The sequence below is a fragment of the Melanostigma gelatinosum genome, assembly GCF_949748355.1.
Source record: "Melanostigma gelatinosum genome assembly, chromosome: 18".
In the NCBI taxonomy this organism is placed as follows: domain Eukaryota; kingdom Metazoa; phylum Chordata; class Actinopteri; order Perciformes; family Zoarcidae; genus Melanostigma; species Melanostigma gelatinosum.
Window position 1 is genome coordinate 4,866,490 of NC_136651.1, and position 23,291 is coordinate 4,889,780.

The following is a 23,291-nucleotide window of genomic DNA, read 5'->3' on the forward strand; positions in this document are numbered from 1 at the left end:
TTGCTCTCATCCAAAATCAAAAATGTAACTTTATTTATTTATTTTTAAAGGAGAAAACCAGTATATTGTATGTTTCCTTTGGTAGAAGCTCTCTATTCCTTTCTCACCCACATAACTTCATTTCAACTCACTCTCATTTATAGTCTGAGCAGCAACCTCCCTCTCTCTCTCTCTCCCTCCCTCTCCCTCTCTCTCTCTCTCTCTCTCTCTCCCTCCCTCTCTCTCTCCCTCTCTCTCTCTCTCCCTCTCTCTCTCCCTCCCTCTCAGTCTCGTGGAGTCATAAGCAGCCGCTCAGTGCCGGGCTGAAGCTGAAGGAGCGCTGTGAGCTCCGCTGTTCAAGATTCAGCGCATTCCGCTCAGGTTGACAACTGCTGCAGCGCCTCCACAGCCTGCCCGTATGGAAATACCACCGACACCATGCACCTCTAAAAGCTCCGACAACACCGTCTTGTGTCCGGCCTGAAGGGGAAAAGTCTGCAAGATCACTTTCCCTGCACCGCTGAGGTGGACCAAGCGTCAGAGGATTTTTTTTCTCCTCCTCTTTTTCGAGTAGTCCGTTTCAATCCCCCCCCCCCCCCTTCCGCTTCTCGCAGTCTCGCATTTTTTTTTTTTAACTTTTATTTTTTCCATCCAAAAAAAAAGAAAGGCGCTGCTGTTTCCCCGAGTCTACCCAGCACCCATGAATTCAGATAAAAATGTGTACCTCGGCAGAGACAAAGGCATCATGCGGAAGAGAGCCTTGCTCCTTCGGAAAGGTTGCAGCTTCGAGATTACCAGGTAGGTCCTCCTTTTGTTTGAGGGAGACGGTTTATTGTGTCTGGGACAAGAGGGCGATCAAATCGGCTGGACTATCCCACATGAACTGCAGTCTCCTGCAAAGAAGTGCCACTCTACATATGGCCACACGATGATCTGTCTTTCACCTTGTGGGGGGGGGGGGGGGGGTGGTAGCCAAAATCTGCAGTGTTTCTAAAGAGTGTGTTCTGCTTTTTCACCTCTCTGGTCAAAATCACATCCGAACGTCTTTTGTTCATCTCATCATTTCTCATCTTAACACCGTGCGCTATCCATTGCCAACCACCGGTCTGTGGTGGGAAGCGTTACGCACGGATACATTTCGTCTGCACCTGACTCTGCAATGTTGTCAAAGCTTCTTAGTGTCAGGACGCCGTCCAGAGCCAAAACTCAGAGCGCTGCGCTTGTGCAGCTTTGTAACGCAGGAGATGATTTGCTGTATCGTATGAGGCACAACTGGACACCTGTGAGTGAGTGCGTGCGCACGCACATCCTGAGGCCATGAAGGCAGGAGGTCTTGGTGACAGACAGACCACATCATGTGTTGTTGATTTGCCTTCACAGCGTGGTGAAACAGGTTTTTTTTTTTTTAGATATGCGCCCTTCTGTTTGAAGCTCCAACGGTTGTGTGTGCCAAAGCTGTTTGCATATCCTAACCTGCTCCCTGTGCGGTCTCTTCTTAAAGTCATGTGTCAGTTTGTGTACTGTGGTACACTAGCTGGTATTATGTAAAGGCTCTCCCTTTTACTGACGTGACACACCAGTTCCTTCCTCTTTCCACAAGCACCCGCTGTCCACAGGACTCCCGAGCTGAGCATCGTTTGCCAAGAACTTGTGATGGCGAGTGTGTTAGAGCAGAGTGACAGCATGTGATGCCTTCATCAAGCTTTGAGCCGTTTTCATTTGGGATGCAACAAATGATTATCTACGAAACTGCCAAGTATTTTTGGTCTGTAAAGCATATATACATTCAACAATAGTTTCAATAATATGTGCATCCTTTTGCAGTTTTCAATGTCACATTATGTTGGAAAATTGAACAATACATTGTGTCCGTTTTTAAGGTAAAACCTGCGCAAACACTTGGTCAAAACAACCCGTCTGTGCTGGGTAAAGGTATTGTGCCGCTGTATCAAACCAACCTGGCTCAATTTAAACGCTGTCATTTTCAGCGAGAGTGAAAAGTGTCCAATATAATATATTAGAGCTGAAGATGATGAATCATAAATGTCTAGTTGTGTCTGTCTCACAGTCCAAACCTAAAACAATATTCAGTTTACTGTAATGTGAGACTGGGAAAAGCAGACAATTCTCACGTTTGATAACAGTTTAGATGTGTAGACGATCAAAACGGTTCATTTTCTCTCCCATCGGCTGATCAGTTAATCAACCAACTGTGGCAGCTGTAGCCTTCATTGTCTTGATTGTATTGTTCTGATTACATCACCTCCCTTACTTCCACCTCCACTCTCATTTCCTGCCGTTTCAGACAGATCTGTGGCGGCGTACATGAAGTGCACATTTACTCATGAATCTCGCGTCATTGCCCTTATAGCTGATAACTTTGTCTCAATATGTGTGTGTGTGTGTGTGTGTGTGTGTGTGTGATGGTGAGACTTGATGGGGAAATAGATTCTCCGCGATACTGAGGGAATATGGAAGACACTCAAGCAAAGGGCCGCTGCCGAAAAATAGCCCCGTTGTTGTTATTATATGTGACATTATTAATTGTAAATGGTGATGCAGCAGTTAAGTATTGTAGCTGGTTGAGATGGAGCTAGTTTTAAGTACTTTATATACAGTTAGTTTGTAAAATGGTTCCCAACCTAGGGGTCGGCCCCTTGCCTGGGTCCATATCTTCGTGTCCGCCCACTTCACAAGTTTCAGTCGACCGTTTCCAAACGGCAGTTTCTCGATTTGAAAAGTAACCGACACGTGACTGTGGCCTTAAAGTGACGAGCTGTTAAGATGGTGTCAGCCGTGCGCCGGAACCCAGGAGTACTAATAACAGTGGAGACCGCTACTGACGACACTCACGCTGCTACCCAGGCGGTTCTAAATAGACTAAAAGGATCGAACAGCACTCTGCTTTGATGTCGAGAAACATTTATTATTTACATCTGTCATACTCCCACAAGATGTCGGGCTGAGACTTTGGCACAGCTTTCTCGATCCTTGGCTTCTTTGTTGGCGTATTGCGGCCCTCCTCTTCTCTACTCTGCCTCATTTGTTTCTGTAACCGTTATGTTGAGCTCCGACTGCCACCTCTTTACAGCACGTTGTATGTCTTCAACCCTTACGAGTTGACAATTCTGTGGGATGTCAGGCGGGTCGGCCACTTTAAAGGGTCCCATGATAAACCGGAGGGGACGTGAGATGGTTAACGGCAGAAGAAAGAAGAGAACTTTATTTATTTTTCTGCAACCGCTTTTGTTGTATTGTATGATTTTACCTCTTTCGGCCTTAATTATCAAAGGAAACTGTTTATAGGGGAAAAGTCTCAGACATCTGAGGAGCCCCGACTGGACTTGAACGAGCCGAAAAGGCCCTGAACCCCTGATTTAGTCTTAACTGTGTGTTTGCGTCTCCATATAGTTATCATGTGTTTTATATGTAAAGTCTTAACCTGAAAAGTAACTAGTAGTCTAAGCTGTCTCATCTCAAAATCTACTTAAGTACAGTACTTGAGCAAATGTACTTTGTTACTTTCTACCACTGAGGGGAGAGACGTCTTTGAGTAATTATTCTTAACGAGAAGTAAATATCTTAATGAGAAGTAAATATTCTGGCTGTTTTCGTAGTGACTAAGAATTCGTAGTGACGAAGCCTTCTCCAACAAAGTCACCGGACTGCCAGCCGGCATGTCGTCTCACTGACAGCAGGAAGCTGCAGAGTAGCAGGTGAAAGCAGAAAATCTGTTCAGGACCGCTGGAACCAATTGTTTGGTCATTTTCCTCTGCTATGCTGGTCTCAGGTGGTTGATGGTTGCAGGTGGCTGTATGTTGTTGTAGGGTTGGCTCAGGGTTGAGTACAGTTCGTTCCCCAGCTCCTACAGTCTGCACGTCAAAGTGTTGTTGAGCAAGACACTGAAACCCAAGTTGTTCCCTGGGCGCATCAAAACCGCCCGTTGCTCCTAAAATAGTTAGGGTGGGTTAAATGCGACGGTCAAATGTCATGAATGTACCTGTATATGATGATTGAAAGTTGTTTTTTTAACGTATATTTGTGTGTCTGCAGTACATATGGATACAGTTCAAATGTATGATTCATGGGGTGTGGAGTTAGAAAGCTGCATGAACTGCTACTGTAACACACCTGAATCTGCTACTGAACTGTCATGGTCAAATTGCTTTGTGGGTAATGTAGGCACCAGATTGCAAAGAATGCATGAAATAAAAAAGGCAATATCTCTGGTTCTGCTGCATTCTTCTGCAACTGTTTATGTTACTAAAACAAGAACTTCAGGCATATTCTTTGCCCTCGAGTCTTGAGCTTGACAGGAGAGTCTGGATCTCCTCCAGGAACAACAAATCCGAACCCATTTAGTGTTTCTTTCCCATTCATTTTCATAACAATTGCAACGTATCAACTCATGCCTCTGGTCTGTCTCAAACGTCTTCCCGTCAACCCCGGCTAATTGTGTGTGACTGAGACTGGGCCACGCGGTGACACATGAAGGAGCCAGGAAGTCACTGGCTCAGCTCTGACCGCCATCTGGCAGAACGAGCTTAACTCTAAGAGACTGAGGGTGCCGGAGACGCAAAGGGAAATCATGTGAAGAGACAGTAACGCATTCTATGGAAACAGCAAGCACACACACACACACACACACTGACCACCATGGCAAGATTTTATCAGATGAAGGCAGTATCAAAAATCAGAAAAGGGTCAGCGCCGTGCTTTCTAATGAGGTCAATGGCAACATCAGCAAATTCTTATGCAGTGGAAACTAACCGCGTTGGAGTCTTTGGGCTCGCATGTCAATCCAGAACAGAACATTTGTAGTTCATTTAAGGAATGGCATGCGCTGGCAGGGAGCAGAAAAGCCCATTAATCATCGGAGCTAACGCAGGGGCAGTGTGTGATTAGAGCGTATGGTTTAATTTTGTAACTTAGACCGAACAAATCCACGGTAAGAATGAGGAGGTTGTTCACAACGCAGGGAGGGAAAAAGACGGTCTGGATTAGTTGGCTTTGATATGTGAGCTGTTCATTAATCAATCCAGCCCCTCCTTGCTTTTACCGTCCAAGCATGGCTCCATGAACAAAAAGCTTCTCATAGAGCAGCGATAAACTGCCTCCTGCAACAGTGGCCGCATTAACGGCGCAAAAATAGATCCTGCGGCCGCCAAAACTCTTGACAGACTGTTTCCCCCACGAATCCTCCTCTTTACCTGAACCTCTCACTTCAGAGGTCATTTCAGTGCATTTCCTTTGAAATGCTATCAGCATCTTCATGAGCCAAATGCAGCTGAGGTGCTGCATTCAGGTGCTTTATTTTAAAGGAATAGGCAAGGGAGTTTTGAGCATATGCCTTTTTTAAAGAGGAAAAGGAAATCTGTTTTAGGGTTTGTCCTCTTGTGGTTTCCTGGTGAAGCTTTTTACAATGTGCTTCAAAGCAGCATGTGAATGAAGAACATATGTTTTGAATGTCAGACATGTTTTCTATGGTTTTTCGATCTAAGAATGCAGGAACAGGGACCATCTCTGTAACAGACGAGGGGGAAAGTGGTCGTGGTCGGCTGGGTCTCCCTCTGCGTTACAGTCTGTCATAAAGCAGCCAGCGGGGAGTTGAATTGATGGATTTACGGACATTTTTGCTGACTTGGCGCACTCCTCTGCTTTGCATACTGTGAACTCATGTAGCCCTCACACGCACACGCACGCACACGCACGCACGCACACGCACGCACGCACGCACGCACGCACGTTAGAGGCAGATACCACACACTGACTTTTATACTCGTAGATTGGACAAGAGCGAATGAAGACGCCGTGTAGACTGTTTATTAAAGAACATTTAAATTACTTCAATGAAAACATTATTTTCTTTAATCGTTCGGTCAAGAAGTTCTTCACAAAATATGTTTTTGTTGAAGACACAGAAGCATTTTCTGATTCGACGCCCCAATCATTTTTCAGTACCCTCCAAAACCATTTAGGATCGTTGTGATGTGACAACGCTGTGGTTCAGGCTGGGTTAGGTGCAGTCATAGAAACTACTCGGTTGAGGTTCGGGAAACATGATCGTTTAGGTTGAGATGACTACTTCATTCTTTTTCATTTGCAAACTTGTAGTCTGCAGCCCCAACTGGCGCTGGGGACATCACTTGAGGCAGTTTATCAGATTTCGCACAGCTCCTTTTTCACATATGCAGTGGTGGACTACTCCCTAAGTACCTGTGAGCAGACTTTGATAATCAAAGATGTTGCTTCCAGGAGCTGGGATTGCATGCTCGGTGTTGGTGCGATATTGCATCACTTGTCTGATTTCCATAGAAGGTTGTAGCTGGGAAATTGAAATCGTGTGCAAGGCTGGTTCTGCTCTGCTCAGTCGTGTAGTCGATCCCTCAGTGAGGTCTGATAAACACTGGACTGTAATCGCTCCCATATGTGGCTGCATAGCTCAGCACAACCCGGCACAGTTCAGCCATGCGCACAATGCAGAGCACCGGGCTCATTTAGTCAGGAAAATAGATTCAAATTACTGGAGGAAAAAAAAAAAAGGAAAGAAAAATCCCTCACTTGATTACAGCTCTATGTACGTCTCCTCTTGGACAGAAACATCTGCTTCCATTTAGGGCTCTAAGACGCATACCTACACATTAAAATGCACTGTGTGCTGCTACGGGAAAGCTTGGAGGCTGGAAAAACATTTCCCATTCTAGATGGCTGGAATAAGCCCAGCGTAGAGCGAGTTGTACGTAAAGCAAGGCAAAAAAGCCACTTCCGTACAAGAGTCCTATCTGTATTCTTCTCAAAGTTGTATCAACTTTTTAAAATTTATTTTTCAACCACGGTCACTGACAAGGTGCAAAGGGAAACAGAGTGTGTGTGTGTGTGTGTTGAATTATGAAAGATCAAAGGAAGTCTGCACAGTATGCGTGTACACTGTGAGGTGCTTCACACCAGCACACTGCCCCGTCATAACCCTTTAAAGAGCGATCCAGGAGAGACGGAGGAGGAAATGGAGCCTGTGAAGGGTTCCTGATGCACATTTTTACCCTGCGGTTTTAAGGGAGGTCAGCCAAAACCTCTTCTTGGTTAGAGAGGGAGCCATAGAAAAAAATAGGGTGAAAGAATCAAAGAGATGGAAGTGCAGCAGCTTGAAAGTATGCGTAGAGTCAACTAGGAAGAGTCTATTTTCAGCAGAGGTTGTGAAGATGTGGATCAAATTAAGTTGTTTAAGTGTGGACATTGTGACAGGGGCCGTCACATTCATAAAAATAAACCATCTCACAGGGAGTTTCCCTTAACTCAAAGCCTCTCGGTTGTACTGCGATAGTATATGGATGATATCGCATGTTGCTATTCCTTCTGAACCATTCTGAAATATGAACGTCGGCATTTACAAAAACCAATGTGACGTAGAAGACACGGGCACACATTTGCTTTCAACGGGTGTGCACATGCACGAATACATGCATTTTCCAGGTGTGAGTGACGGGCCTCACTGAACCCTTAATCTGAGTAAGCAGCTGGAGAGAATAACATTGAGCCATACACATGCACATGCATTGTATTTCTTTTACAGAGGCAGAAAATGTGCCTATCTCTCTTAAAAAAGAAAATATAGATGGAGGTTCCAAAAATATAGTCGGAAATGATTGAAGTACTTTATAAAGAAACGAGTGTCATATGTATCTTTCCAGTACACCATTTCTAATGCATATGTCACTTTTTTGCCCAAATAAATCATCACCACAAATGCATTTTTCTCACCCTTTTTGAACATCATTGCCATGAGGCAACATACAGATATCCAGGTTGGGGTGATAATTAAGTTTAAATGTAATTGAATGTCCATCAGAAAACCCTTTTTGAATCTTCTAGAAAATTAAATTGAATAAAAAAATTGTTTTCCTTAAATAGCATAATTTATGCATGATGAAATGATATTACATTGTTTCTTATTTCTTTGTGATAAACGTTATAACCACAAGAGGGCAGAATCTCCCTGTATGAGCAGCGATGTTGTCATATGCTGGAGGGTCAGTGTGTGTGTGTGTGAAAAATGTAATTTGAGAATAATATTCACACTTTGCAGATTAAAAGTGAGTTGTTTGTATGCAGTATAGAAATGACATGCCTGCTACTGTACATTGGTCATTCATACTTTCTCACAAAGAGCAGTAAGTGCGTTAAGAAACAGTGGTTTATGTAGAGAACAGCTGGACCTTCAGCTGAGCATGTTTATTCAGACATGAACAAGCTCAATTGTTTCTCTGTGTTCTCTAACAGCAGAAATTGTTATCGGCCACAAATTATGCGTTATTTATTTTATTTAGGACTAAAGTGCATTTTCAGTTTCTAAACAAACTGTGCAAATGCACACACGCACTATGACACAGAACACATGTAGCCATAGGGCGAAGGGCAGAGTGGCGTCCAGAGCCGGTCTGACCGTTACAGACAAAAGGTTAATTCACCTGATCACATTTAATGAGAGTGCCTTCATCACTCGCTGCAGCCTGACACGGTGACATTTCACAGAGGCCACGCGCTGACCTGCTGGCATTTGGGACGCACTAGACGCAAAGAGGCCAAGGTCTGAATCCAAATGGTCTGCACGTGTGTCTGTGCATGCTGCTGTCTGCATGTGCTTATTTGTGTAAAAGACTGCCGCTAGAGAATATCTTGAGCCGTCGCAGCAGCTCTGTACGGACTTCTCACTAAATCTAGAGGTTTGAATCATAAAAGAGTCTGTTGCTAATTTTCACCAAAAACCAGATATGGAAGAAGTACTCGGATCATTTATTTAAGTAAAATGACCAACACTGCAATGTGGAAATACTCTATTGTAGGGCTACAGCCAACAATTTATTTCCACCAGTGTGGTGCAGGTTGAATAATGCCATATTCAAATGAAGCCTTTTATTATACAGGAACCAAAGCTTCATCAATGAAAGGTGACATCATGGCAGGTCTATGGATTTGCATGTTGTATCTGGATGTGTGTGATGCAAAAACAACCTGCCTTGACGCTTGTGTGTGTGTGTCATGCACTTTGCATCAGTGTTTTTCCTCGTTTTTAGATATCTATTTCAAGCAATTACTCCTTTGGATCCAGTGTCAAGAGCTGCACATCTAATTGCAGTTTTCACATTCTCATGCTCTCACAGCCCAGTAACAGAGGCTTCGTTTATCCGACGCGTGGGAACGGTGCCGTGGTCAGACACGGCTTACTCGGTGAGACTAAAGGGCCGGAGTGGCAGCTGTCTAGGGAGAAGGCGGCGTAGCTCCGAGGGATTAGCGCAGTATTGAGTCAAGAGCTCCTGATCCGCATCGTGCAGCTTCACGGGCTTCAAGTGCTTGTGGATACACACTTGCGTTTTTGTGTACCTGTGCACTGCAACCATTACTGGCACGGACACATGGATTGAACCCACGCACTATAATGCTTACACCTACATTCATAACCTGATCTTTGAAGTTGCGTTTGTCTGGGGAATGCCACACATACACCACACACACGCACACTGGCATGTACAAGAGTTAAAGGGTTCTACAGGATATAGTTCACTTTCTGCCGAATGCTGAAACCCTCGGTAGTTCCAAAGCACAAGGCTCACTGGTTATTCAGCATAATGGAAAGCTGTGTGTGTGTGTGTGTGTGAACCCTTTTTAGGTCTGTTTTAAGAGCACGCCGTATCTTAATGACCCAATACAAAACATGGTTACACATCAGTGTAGTGTGAGTTGAGTTAATCCATGTGCAAATGTCATGCTCCACAGGGTGCTCCACAGGGTGCTCCACAGGGTACCTTTATAAAGCTAGAGCGGCTTGTACTGTGTTCCGCCTCTCAGCGGGATTATCGAGCTTTGCATCCTCAGACTTTTTCCTTCTTGCTCGATCTGCTGCCAGTCTTTAGTGTCTCAGTCTGGTCATAACAACTGTATCTTACCTTTACCCGTTCAATACTTTGTCTTGCCATCTGGGAAATAGTGATGAGCAAATATTTACCATTTTCTGACAGTTTTCTCCATAATCCATGAGCAAAGTAATCATCAGGTGCAGCTAACTGATGGATAAGATATAGATTTGTCCATTAAGGCTTTTTTCTTTTTTTAAAGGAAAAATGGCAAACATTCACTGGTTCCACTCTTTCTTTATTTCTCTTCAATTCGTCTTATATTCTAGCAAATATAATATTTGAGTTGGGTTTCGAGGATCTGGTTGAATGAATCAACAATAATAATGGCTGCAGCCGTATCCATCTTAGATCATTTAACGGTTGGTCTTAGTCAGTGGAGATGAAGGGAGACCTCAGGAAAGAATTACACACACACACACACCTTGTATTTCATGTCTTTTCCTTGTAAGGAATCGGTGTATTATACTCCATTTGACTACCACAGTATCCTAGTTATTTCTCTCATGGCAGCTTTGTTATGCATTCACAGGATGATACTGTAGCTCCAAGGCCACATGAACAAGCTGATCTTTGAACAGGAAGTATTCCCCTTCTGACTTCCCTTCTTACAGACTGGCTTCACAGACGACCGTTGGAAACCAGAGGCCCTTTTGCAAAGGTCATGTGGACAGTGCGTGTCAACGTGTAACAATGGGAGGGTGTGTGGTGAGGCTGCGTTCATGCAACATGTATGAATGTGTGTGTGTGATCGTCCTGGGGCTCTAATTCGAGGCGGGGGTGTTCAGGTATCTCAGGCTGATTCTTTGTAACTCGATCCTGACGCGAGGAAACGAGGGCAGTATGTTCAGTGTCTCTCTTTTTGAAAAGGATTTCTCTTTCTTCCGGCTGTCGCGGGTCTCAGCTGCATTTCCACATGAGCCATCTGTAAAAGGTTGTCTCATTCAGAAATGCCATGTGTGTCGGGAGCTTTAGGTGTTTTCTTGTGGTGTGGTGTGCCACAGGGGGGGGGGGGGGGGGGGTTTCTGCTGATTTAAAAATTGATGAGCAGCTGAGTGCCATGTCGCCTGAGCCGAGCATTCCTGCACTCTTTTATGTTTGTGTGCAGACTGAGCTAGAGACACAGGCTGTTGTGAAGGTATCGGATTTAACTATAAGCTCATATTTCACCTGCTGTGTGTGTGTGTGCGCAGAGAATAAACAATTAAAGTCTGTTTTGACTGTTTTTGCCACCTTCCTCTGCTCTTCCCCTCACATGTTCAATGTCTTCTTTCCTTGTGTGCTCCATCGTTCTAAACTTGTAAAAGCCCACTGTACACTACCTGCTCAGCACCAGACGGCAGATAGACGCAGCTGCTGACAAACTGGTGAACATAGTGGAGCATTGAGCAGCTAATGTGGACAAATTATATAATAAAGACACTAGCTTCTAAATAACCTTAAACCTAGTTTGGCAATTTCTTCCAATGTTACCAATATATCCGTAATATGCTAAAAATCTAGTCGAGCTCCAATAATAATATTTATTTTTATTATAATTTCCATATTTTGTCCAAATATATTCCATCAAATGTGCAAACTCAGTTCTTGGCTCATTAAACCACTTCACTACTTGTTACAGTATTGAGTTTTGATAAGGCCAGAAGAAAAGATAACTGTAAAAGGAAGTGTGTTTTTGATATTTTTACACATTATTGGAGTCTGTGGGACCCGAAACACTGAGAAAGGGAGACAAATGACTACAAAACACATGAGTGGACGTTTGCTGTGGCACGCCATCACTCGGTTCCTCTAATAAATGCATCAGCGGTGTTATAAACGCCACTCACACATTGTGACCACATCGTGTATGTGGCCAATGAAGAGACAGGAAAGCCAAAAGTTGCTCTCATTATCAACTTATTCTGTTCTTTCACATGAAAGAATAGGAACGCATTTGCTCACTATTAATAAAGCCGTTGGTTACAAGTTAAACGGGACTTATTAGCAAGTGTAACGACATTTGACTTCAAAATAAAAGCTGGTACGACATAATAGGATGCAAAGTTGATCACAGGCTGCATTTTCTGCTCCTAACTGACCAGAATTCACATTTCAGAGCAGAAAGATGGAGTGGATGTTCAAATCCCCTTCTTATTTTCTCTCACAACAAATGATGTGACGCGAACCTGCAGCCTCGGTTCCTGCATCCTGAATAACGTCACTTTGCGCTCCAGGATATTATAACTGTAAGCGTCACATAATTAACGGTGATGGGGGGCGATACAGATATTCTACTCTGAATGGTGCCTTTTGCTCTGCAGAGCCTCCAGCAACAAATTGTGGAGGGAGGAAGGGAGGAGGGGGGGGGGGTAGAGAGAGAGCGAGAGAGATCACACGTTGAACACACAGCTCCTATGGCAGAGCCGTTCCGCTTCATCATCATGCTGTGACCAGTTGCGCGTAGAGACCGGAGCCAAGAAGAGTCCGACCGCCAACCGGGGTTTGATCCGCTGTTGTAGGAGTTTGCGCTGCAGTGATGTCCCTGCGCTCTTAACGGGAGGACAAACACACGGAGAGAAGAGAGAAGAAGACGCGCCGGTTTGCTGTCGTCGCCTGGTCCGCTGGACTGGCATCGCATGGGGACATGAACAGTGTGGATCCAGCCTCTAACAAACTGTTGACTTTCAATCATCGGTAAAAAAAAACAACCGAAAACATCCTACTTTTACCTGCTTCTGCATGCTACCGCTCATCTGTTGAATGCATAGCTCTCTGTCGTCACTCCGTCACATACCTGCAGCACTGGCTTATTGTATTCTGCAGCAAATGAGACAAAGCTGAAGACACCTGCACCGGTGTGCAGACCATTTATGCGTAAAGTGGCGTTTTCGCGCTCTTGGATCGTCAAATAACGTTAATAATAATCGACTGTTTGGGTCGAGTTTTGATACTGTTGTGTATGAAGTGTTTTTTCCCGTTTACCCTGGCACGGCTGGCAAACGGAGCCATACTGAATCCACAAGTCTCCAGTCTGGAAGTATTGACGCTTCACATCAGACTCTTTTTTTTTTTCTTTTTCTTTTTTTTAAAATTGAACCACTGCGCTGGTTTATGCGCAGCTTTGTCGCCAGTTTCATGAAACTGAGTCCGTTCATCTGTGCGGATGTTCTGTTCCTTATTAATTGTGCAGAAGGACAATTATGAATTATTCATCGCATGCTTTTCTGTTCATGGTAGAGTGGAGGTACATGCAGCTCTGGCATTATGATGGCGACATAATAACGTATGCAGCCACACTGAAGGCATCTGGTTTAAACTGTACAGCTGAGTTCAGATGTAGTCCAGGGTTACTTGGTATGGTAGCTCATTTCCAGCCTCTTAGATTGTTCTGAAAATGCTGTGCAGTGCAGTTACACCTGAACAGACAGAGATCATATGGTGATCATAAAGCTCTTAGGCACAGTGCTGCCAATAGCAGAGACGCCTGCTTTCCATGCTGCACCACTGGTGCGGAGAGGGAGGAGAAGAGCCGGAGATGTCAGGAAATGTCCATGAAATGCTCCTTTCGTTATGAAAGCCTCTTATGACTTATCATATTGCTGTTATGGCATGTTTTTTTTTCTCAGTTTTGTGCGAGTCATCTGCATCTTCATCCAGCTCATCCTCATATTTTCGATTCGTTTTATTGAGAATAATCTAGAAGCTCTGGTAAAAGTGTCTGCACTGTGCATGTAGCGCACCAATCTGTAACTAACTTTTTTAAATTGATTGACTAAAGTCTTAGCGGATGAATTTAAATTGGATTAAAGTTGCCAAATTGAACTTGTTACCTCATTTTGGAGGAAAAAAGACTCTCGCTATTGTTCTACATTTTAAGGTCACATGATTGCAGTCATTTCTAGGAACTGCAGTAGGAAACAGCCATTTAAATGATTAAAATCGCACATTTAATTGCCAGATGTATGTATGAGACAGAAAGCTGTTGAATGTTTGATCAATTCTGGCTGTTGGACCTTTTTCATTCGTGTCATTGTTGCTCTCAAGAGTCTTGGTTTTGCTTCTGCTTGTTGACATCGAGGTCTACACAATCTCAAAGAGAGCCTCTCCATGGAGTGATTTAAGAGTCATACCGTATTTAACATAACCGATAGAAGGATTGGCTTCTCTTCTTCGGCAGCATGAGGTTTAGTATGATGGGTGGCAGTGTGATTTATGCTTCACATTTCGCTGTACTGTATGGAGCCGTTCAGTGGCGACTGTCTTGTGATAGAAACCACAATTTGTAACCTTTCCCGTACTCCATTACTGAGGGCAGCAGTTGAGTAATGAATATCTATTTTACCTCCTGTTCTGTTTCAGAGCTATTTCTCTTTGGTCCAAGCTTTCAACGTCATTTGTCTTTGGCAAACAGCCATTACGCTGCTGGAAAGGGATTGAACCTTTTTATGGTGCGGAGTTCAAGTCATGATGTCCAAACACATGGGCAGCTTTGAATGCTGGATATGGTCTCAGATGTTCAGCAGCATGTCAGGACTGTAAGGCAACGGGACAGGTATTTTATCAATCGCTCTTGTAATCACAAGACTGAGTCTAAAGCCATGCTGGTAGCTCTGTGTACGTACAGCAGGTTAGCAGGTTGAGCTAAACGCCAATGCCGGCATGCTAACATACCCACAATGACGATGCTGATGTTTAGCAGGTATCATTTTTACCATGTTTACTGAAGTATTTGTGTACGTTAGCATGCTTACATGTACTAATTGGCACTAAACCCAAAGTACAGCTGATGGGGATGCAATTAGTTTTGGAATCCATCAAATAGTTGTTGAGATATTTAAATTTGGACGAAGTGTTGACCTTAGTTGACCTGACTGACATCGCCATGCAGATAGCAATAATATGAAATAATATAAAATGGGCATCTAACCTCATAATATCTGTGCTCTTTAAGCTGTATTATTTTGGAATTTAAACAAACGTTTGATAAAACTCTGCACTTGCTGGAGATTTGAAGTAAAATCATGATCGGGACAAGTTTGTATTTCCCCCAAGAATAAAGTGTCTTCTATCAGTTTCAGACCTAAGTTCTGGTGTATAAAGCAATACTTCCTGACGGGATGAACAAGCTCACACCTTAAAGGATCTTTTTCTTTGTTGCTTTAATTCTTCTAACATACACTTGAAATCTAAATATGTCATCTGCACTGCGTTGCACTCCCAGAGCTCTATTGACGGGTACATGTTCCTCATTACACTGAAGGCACTTTACTTCTTCGGCTCGTTCCACCTCTTTAATAGGTGTCGGCAGCTTTTTGGTCTGACAGAAACCACCTTGTGCACAAATGGCTCTTAACTCACCAAGGGCTACACCTCCTACATGTGTTAAAATATCTCTCCTGTTTAAAGAGAAGTTGACTCTGAACACTTTTCCCCGAGTACACAGGGAAGCGTTTTAAATCTGGCAATATACAGCCAAGTGTTTTGGTTTTGAAAACGTATCTTTCCTCGTGTGTGAGTGACTGCTTTGATGCATGTATTTCCTCAAGCCAAACTCAGGTTATGAAACAAAAAATCCCTCTTGAACCACAGCGACGAGAGAGATGTTGTTGATGGTATATGCAATTTCAAAACCCCCCAAAAAAACTCTGATATTTTTTTCATCTTTTATTATTACCTTTCAGTTCAGTCTGAACATAACATGTCCATCCATGTGTACCATCCCAAGAAGCCTTAATAGAATAAGATGAGCTTCCTTCGGAGATAGAGGAGTTTTTCATTGGGAAGGTGGGTGGGATGGTACCACTTCATCTTCCCAGCACCAAGGTACAATCCTTGGTGGAGCTCCAGCAGACTCCACCCCAATCACCAGTCTATAGAGGAAGAGAGTGGGTCGGGAAACGGTGATGGATACATCCTGTAGCACGAATGCTCTTTAAAATGAGTCCTTTAAGCTTGAGTGTGCATTATATATTACCCACTCTGCAGACGGAGAGAGAGAAACCTCACCAGGGAGGAGAAGAGTTAAGGAGAGCTATAAGAGGAGTGGGGGATGTGGTCCAAAGAGACTAAGGAAGCAGAAAGCATGCAGGTCATATTGTCACTCAGACGATCATAAAGACTTGTCTCATGTCTGTTTTTTATATTTATTTATTTTTATGGCTTTTTGGTTCGATGCCTGACATGAATTCTGTGGTGAACACTAAGTTTAATAAATACAAATGTTTTGTTCTGTGACATCAAATCTAACGATCATTTTGAAGCTGAAGCGTGAAAGATGGTCGTCTCTTTCTATGTGTTAGCGGACGTGTCTAGTCTGTGTGCGCGTTTGGCTGTTTGACCAGTCGGTGCAGTCCGCTCCCCCAGCCAGTCTCCATCTATCACTGCGGCTTAATTCAATCAGGACCAGCGTCTCAATCAGAACTGGGGTTTGGCCGCCGCTCCCGGCCAGTCACCATGCCACCATCCGCCCAACCACGACGACTCAGACAGGAGGAAGGGAAAGAAAGGGAAGAAGAGAGAGAGAACGTAGGGCGAACAAAGTAGGCATGACCAAGAAGACAAATTGAGATCCAAGAAAGACGGAAGAAAAGCAGATGCTGCAACTGCCTCAGTTTATATGTGCCTGTGTTGTGTGATGGAGGACAGACAGGCCATGTGTCTGACTATGCGTTTGTGTTGCAGCTCTGCCTCGGAGGACTTGGGCTGCAGGCGTGGAGACTTCAGCAGGAAACACTATGGTTCGGTGGAGCTGGTGAGTCCCACCCACAATGCACTAATCTGTTTGTTGCTGTCCTTTATGTCTCACTGTGACTGTCCACTCATCCCCTTTGTGGATTCTTCTGCTCATGATCTCCCCCTCCCTTTTCGCCTCTCTGTTATTGCCTTCCCCTCTTTTTTGTTGTTGACGTGGACGGACAACAGAGGGGGACTGATGACATGATGAGTCATGACGTCCTGGGTGTGGTCCAGCGATATGCTTTGCCAGCGTGGATCACAATGGGTGATCGTCTCACAGTGATGCAGGACTCTGCTGCCTGCTCAGCCTCCAAAGTTCATTTGCTTTGAATGCTGCGTCACAGTGTGTGTCTTTGTGGTTGGTTCCTAAGCTGTTGAGTCATTGTGTGTGTGTGTGTGTGTCCGTGTGTCCGTCCACTGTGAGCTGAATGCGGCTTTGTGCGTCCCGATAGCCCAGAGGGACAGGAAGTCCTACGGTTTCACACGGCAATCGTACTTCCTACCCGCGACATATTGGGTTGTCCCCTGAGTGCTGCGCGCCACGTGTTCGACTGATTAGTGTTGAGGAGAAACCACATGCCGCCTATCAGCGCTAGCAGACGCACAATGCTGCTGTGTGGGGGTGTGTACGTGAGAAAAATAAAGAGAGAGAGAGCAGTTTCCAAACACCGAAGTGAGTGTGAGCCAGCATGAGTGAACTGATAGCCTCAGTACTCGCAGTGTGCCCATCACACAGCAGTGTGAGATGCCTCTTCCTCTTCCTCCACACTAGACGCTTTATGCCGTCGTCATCTTTGTATACACTAGAATTTGATATGAAGACTTAAGGGTCCTCTGTGATCCATCATGATGGATACACTTTTAGATATTAAGACAATATGCTTTGGTAATTATTGAAATGGATGAAAAGTTGAAAACAGTTGTGAACTTCCAAGGTTTGATGCTAATAAGAGGGACCCCCCCCCCCCCCGAGTTGTTCACTGTAGGCTGAACTAATAATTATTGTCATTCATTATTGATTTGTTAATTGTTGCATCTCTCACATGTTGCATAATTAAATGGAAACCACTTATAGTAACCACAGTTTAAATAATTCACTTACACTGTTCATTTAACATAAGGGGAAATAAAATTAAAACTACGCTAATTCTATTTCTTTTTTTTTTACTTTACTCCCATGATGCTTTGTCTCGATGTGGCTGCGTTAAGTCACGATGGGGAAAAGAAAGTCATTTTTGTCAATGAAAAATGTACGTAGTCTAGAAAACTGCTAAACAGGCTGCTGCGATGCAGCAGCAAAACTTTGTTCTCACGGCTGCTAGTGATGGAAACAGAAACCAATGGGCGTTGGCACGTGTGGTTGAAGCCGTCCTCGTCAAGTGGATAATAATTTGTACAGTATCAGTATCTGTGGATTTTGTGTTAAAGAAATATTTTGGTTATTCGCTTTCCTGCTGCGAGTTAGACAACGGGATCGATGCCACTCTCATGTCTGTTCAGTAAAATTGAAGCCAGAGTTGGCAAGAGAGCTTAGCACCTCGACGGGAAACGGCCAGCACCTCGACACCTCGTTTCTTTAATTCATACAAAACAGAAATGTGAAAAAAACATAAAGTCTAATCTTTGGTCCTTGACTGCAGTGAAATTACGTCTCTGTTTTTCGGCTTGAAAGATAACTATAATTGCCTGTGTGAACATACGAGGGAAAGTGTTTTTGTTAACGCTGGCTCTCACACTGTTTAAGGCTGCGTGTCTCCAGGGGAGCTTTGTGCAAAGCTTGGGAACGATTCTGCTTCTGATGCCTTTCAGCCAACAAACGGCTCCTTGTGTTGACGGTATTGAATTTGTGTGCTCACCGTCTGTGCCTGTCCAATGTGAAGTGGGCAGCATTTCAGCACCTGACATTTCCATCAAAAACATCGAAGTCACATAATATAAGTGGTGAATATGCACAATTCTGATAATGCTTTAATGTCACTCTCACTTTGAAGATATTTAGCTGCTGATAAATTGCCGTCTTGAAGGAATGTAACAAGAAATGTCAGAATAGAAAAGTATTGCAATGTTATAAAAGCTCTTAACATGAATTCTTGTCTTAAATTTGACTTCTGTGCATGTTATTGGTGTCGCGTTAGAAAGCCTTCTCTATACTGCCAGGATCTAATTCAAGTGGAGAGAAATACTTTTTTGTTGCGTCTGTTCTAGACACGACACGAACGCCAGTGTATTCCAGTGCTTTGAAGAACACGCTTTCAAATGTCTGAACACAAGTGGGAGACACGGATTCAAAGCAGGGTCTCCCTAATAAGAGAGACCAGCATAAGCAGAGCCGTGACTCACCCTGTGTGTTTGTTTTTTATTTTTGGCATCATTGAAAGCGGGTGGCAGTTGCCAATATGAGCAGCTTCCCCCACAGACACCGTTGTGACTGCATGACTCACTCCAGTCCACACAGAAACCACTTTTGACATTATAGAAGTGTGAAGGATCCCGTTGCATTTCAGCGCACTGATGGAGAGTTTGAAATGAATACTCTGTTCTAAGTATATATGACGGACATATGAAGTTGTAGGAATCGGGGACACTTTTGAAATGCAATGAACCTTCTTTCAGGGCAAGGTTTGAATAGATTTGCGCTGGCAGAAGACTAACAACCAGGATCCTGTTGACCCAGAGCATCACCTGCAGTCCATCTGAGCTAAATTATTGTACAGCCTAAGCTACTGCAAGATATTTTATTGAATTAAGCGAAAGGCTCTGAGTGAATTTGAATTCCCTCTGGTAAACGGAGGGATATGAATTGAGATATTTCAGTCTGGAACCAACGTGGTGGAATGACCGATCAAACAACAGGCATTGGCAGCTCCAGAGCCCTGCTGCTAGCATGGCTAAAATACATCCTGGTCCAGAGAGGTGGAGGTAAGACCTCACTATAATTACTCTGAACGCATCAGGAGCTGGTGAACTCACTGACTCATGGGATTTCGTTGGCTAAAGTTATTGTGTGTGTGTGTGTGTGTGTGTGTGTGGTTTCTGTTAACCTGTGTGCCACACACAAACTCTTCAAACACTCATCCACAAAGATGTGTAAGCAAATACTCCATGATGGCATCTGCATTCAGAGAAAAGAGACAACACAACTCCCACCCTGTCCTTCGTCAGTGACAGCTTCACGGTCCACTGTTAAATTGTGTGTTTGGCGCTAAAGCTGAAACCCACAACAATTCAACCCGTTTCATCCTGACACTACAGCTTGGAGAGGGTGGCAGTGATTTGTTTTATTTATTTTCCTAGTTAATTGAATTTTCTTCATTTGAGATGAAGGCAGTGACTGATAGGTGAGAGGTGGGCGCTGGCTGTGTGTGTGTGTGTGTGTGTGTGGGGGGGGGGGGGGGGGGGGCATTGTGTTGAGAGGTTAGCTGTCAGTCTTGCACAGCGACTGAGCAGACTGCTCCACTCCCACCTGCCTGCCAGTGTTTCTGTCACTGCCTCGGAGGCCTTTGACTGCACTGTCACACTGAATTTATTCCCACTCTCGGCGTATGCGTGTCTCACCATGGGTGACTGTGTTTGTTTGTGTGTTCTTTCAACGCAAGCAGCCAACAGCATCCACTGTGGCCACAAGTGGCAATTACAAGATTGAGTTTCCTTTCATGAGGTACGATGCGTTTAATTCTTGTTTTATTTTATGAATATGTTGTGACATGCTTTAATGTAATTTAACTGTAGAAAACGTTATTAAAGCTGCAGTTAAATAAGATGACCTTTTGTCATATTTGCTCAAATTGTCACTACACCCTGACTGTAGCACATGAGACAGACAATCTGTGGAAAGATCTCGTTCCTCTGCCTCCTCTTAGTGCTCCTGTTCCACCACACCAGGAGAAAAACAACTACTCGTGAACTCCAATCCAACAGTCTAGGCAGCGCTGATCCAAGATTCTGTGACTGCATTGTCTTTTTCTTTCCTAAAATGTTTTCAGAAGCATATTTTAGTGTAAAATAAGCCACCATGACCCAGCCGCCATGTTGAAAACGGTTGCGCCAAAACCAAGCACCGCCCACCGACCAGATAAACGTCTCTCACCCCGCGTTACCTTTAATTCCCCCCCAAAAAACGGAGAAAAGTCTTGATGAATGAAGCAATGGGGGGCCACGTTTAACAGCAACTATCTGGTGCCAAACTAGCAAGCGTGAAACTGTATATACAAATGGTCGTAATGTGGGTGAAATAATCCTTTATAGATTTGTAGGCCTCGCATTATTCATATTTAGCTACATGCCAAGATGTGTGGACAGCTTCCTTCTTTACAGGAATACACACTCGTGAGTCATAACTAGAGCCGCTGAGGTGAACTATTGGAGAACTGTGGGATAGTTAGATTACAGTAGTGTATGCTGGGTGGTGCTCGTCACCTAGATTCACACAGGAACACACACTTGCAAACGTTGGTGCAAACCCTCCCAGAAGCTGCAGATGACTTTAGCTCACCAGTGCTTCTTTAAAGTTTGACAACGTTTTGCTCTGTTTATTGTGTGTGTAATGATCACAGGGTTTTCTGAGAGGGCCCCGTGTCTCTTATTTCTATTATTGGGATCTATACTTTGGGGTCGTTGTTCTGTTTGAGCTCAATTGCCTGTTTGACACTTGAATGACGCTACAGCGGCGAGTTGCAACTTAAATGTCGGACCAGGGGTTGTTTAGCTCCTCTAAACTCTGCATTTCTTGGTTAGTTTTCTTGCCATGCTGTCTTCTGCCCTTGCAAACTGTATCCAAGGTTCGAAAAGCAAAGTGATGCATGCAATTACTTGAAAATGAATTTGCATCCTCAAAGGTAATTGGTTTTTGTTCACAAGGTCTAAGAAAACTCAATCACACTATACGCAAGAATGAAACGGCAGTTCGTCACTGGAAACAGTGTCGCATCTAACCTAAAAAAAAATCAGTTTGGAGCGTGAAACACATGTTTAAAGTTACCACATCGTAGATTAAGCTTCTATCTTCTTGCTCTTGTCTCTCCAGCTCTCTCCTCCTTCTCTGAAACGTAACTAATAGTCCATTAAAGCAGCTGATGCATGGTGCTCTGCTGCTGCTGCACTCTGAGATCACAGGCTTCACTGCAGCATCTGCCCACTCTTGAGGGCCCTTAAAGCTGCTGCGCCCTACTCGTGTGATTCCTGGGTGGCCCGATGCCTTCACTAGTCATCGCCAGTGTTTCCGTCATATTTATTGGCAGATTATTGGTGCTGTTGTTGGCGTGGCTGGGTCTGTCCTAGCCGCAGGCAGCGTTAATGCTAATCAGGTGCAGTCAACCGCAACACGGCGAACAGCCACATGACAGACATCGTTTGCCTTTGAATTACAATTTTCACCTCATTTTCTCCTTCACTGGTCGGCGGTTGTTACGTCATGTCTTCTTTCCGGCAACATCATGCATCATGCATCATTGATAACATTGCCGGGGTCTTCCACTGCATGAAAGGGCTTTTTGCATCCATGTTGTGCAGTGATCCGTTTGCTTGATCAAAGCTTGACAGGAGGAGCTCCTAGAAATAACATGAAAACAGAGATTCAACTCGTTACATTGTATGAAAGTAGACTAAATGAATTCTCAAGTATTTAAAAGATAAGTCTGTATATATTCTATATTTTTCATATTGTCATCACATTTAAAAAAAGGCTTAAAACGGCAAGAAAATGATCAAACTGACAAGAATACTCTGTGTATCTGAAGCTTGTTCCTCGATGACAAAGAGCTTTATTGTTTAAAACACAATGGACCCTCTGTGGCACAGATGAATCGGGCTTTGACTCCACAGTCAATATTTGCGAGTGGGTTTTGTTCATTGTTTGGTCTTGTTATGGGATTCCTTGATTGATTGTATCGACACCGTGCAATAGGGGCCCTCTGAAATTACAAATAAAACTTCACTCATTTTGGGAAAGACCGAGCGACGTAAACGGTAAGGCCGCACGCGGTTTCCGTTTACAGTTGCCAAGTTTCGCTTCCTTCTCTGAATGCAGCAGCTGTGGTATTTTTAACCGTCTGTCTGAGTCATCCGATGACCTATGTGACACACTGAGACGTCCATACAGCTCTCAGACTCTGTTTATATATCGGTGCAACCTTTTAATGATAACTCCTGTAAAACCTGCACAGACGCGCACAGATTCACTGGGACCCTAACTGGACCTGCTATTACTGTTGCTATACCCGACGGATTTATCAGTCTACGTTCACCATTATTTTTGAAAACATTGGGCCTTCGTTTTCACACAACAAGCTCCCATAAATGTCCTCCAGCCTCGAACAAGTACTTCTCTACATATCCTGTACAACAACCCCACAAAGTGCAAGTAAGCGTATTAGTCAGGCAACATTTGCAGCTCAAGCTGGAGCAGAGGAACCCCGTCTAGTTCAGGTTGCTTATGGAAGAAGAATATATCAGATAACCGTTTCCTTGATTACTCTGGATCTGCATTTTCTGCCTCCTCTCTTTTTCTTCCTTTCTGCCTCTATTCATCTCCTCTCTAATTTTCTCTCTTTCCTCTCATCCCTCACTCATGTCTTCCCTCTGACTGTGCACCTGCCTCTCTTCACCCCCCCCCCCCCCTCCCTCCCTACTTACTACTTCCATCCTCGCCCTATGCTGACTTCCTCTGCCGCCTACGCCTCAGTGTTCTCT

General features: G+C 44.1%; 1 protein-coding gene across 1 annotated transcript in view; it reads left to right on the top strand.

Annotated features, from left to right (window-relative positions):
• The first annotated feature begins 644 nt into the window (after positions 1-644).
• Positions 645-23,291, top strand: part of garnl3 (GTPase activating Rap/RanGAP domain like 3) — a 45,285-nt gene continuing 22,638 nt past the window's right edge. Inside the window, exons 1-2 of the mRNA XM_079289363.1 lie at positions 645-777; positions 16,551-16,620. Coding sequence (XP_079145489.1) covers positions 680-777; positions 16,551-16,620 — 168 coding nt within the window. The 5' untranslated portion in view covers positions 645-679. The remainder of the gene's footprint in view (positions 778-16,550; positions 16,621-23,291) is intronic.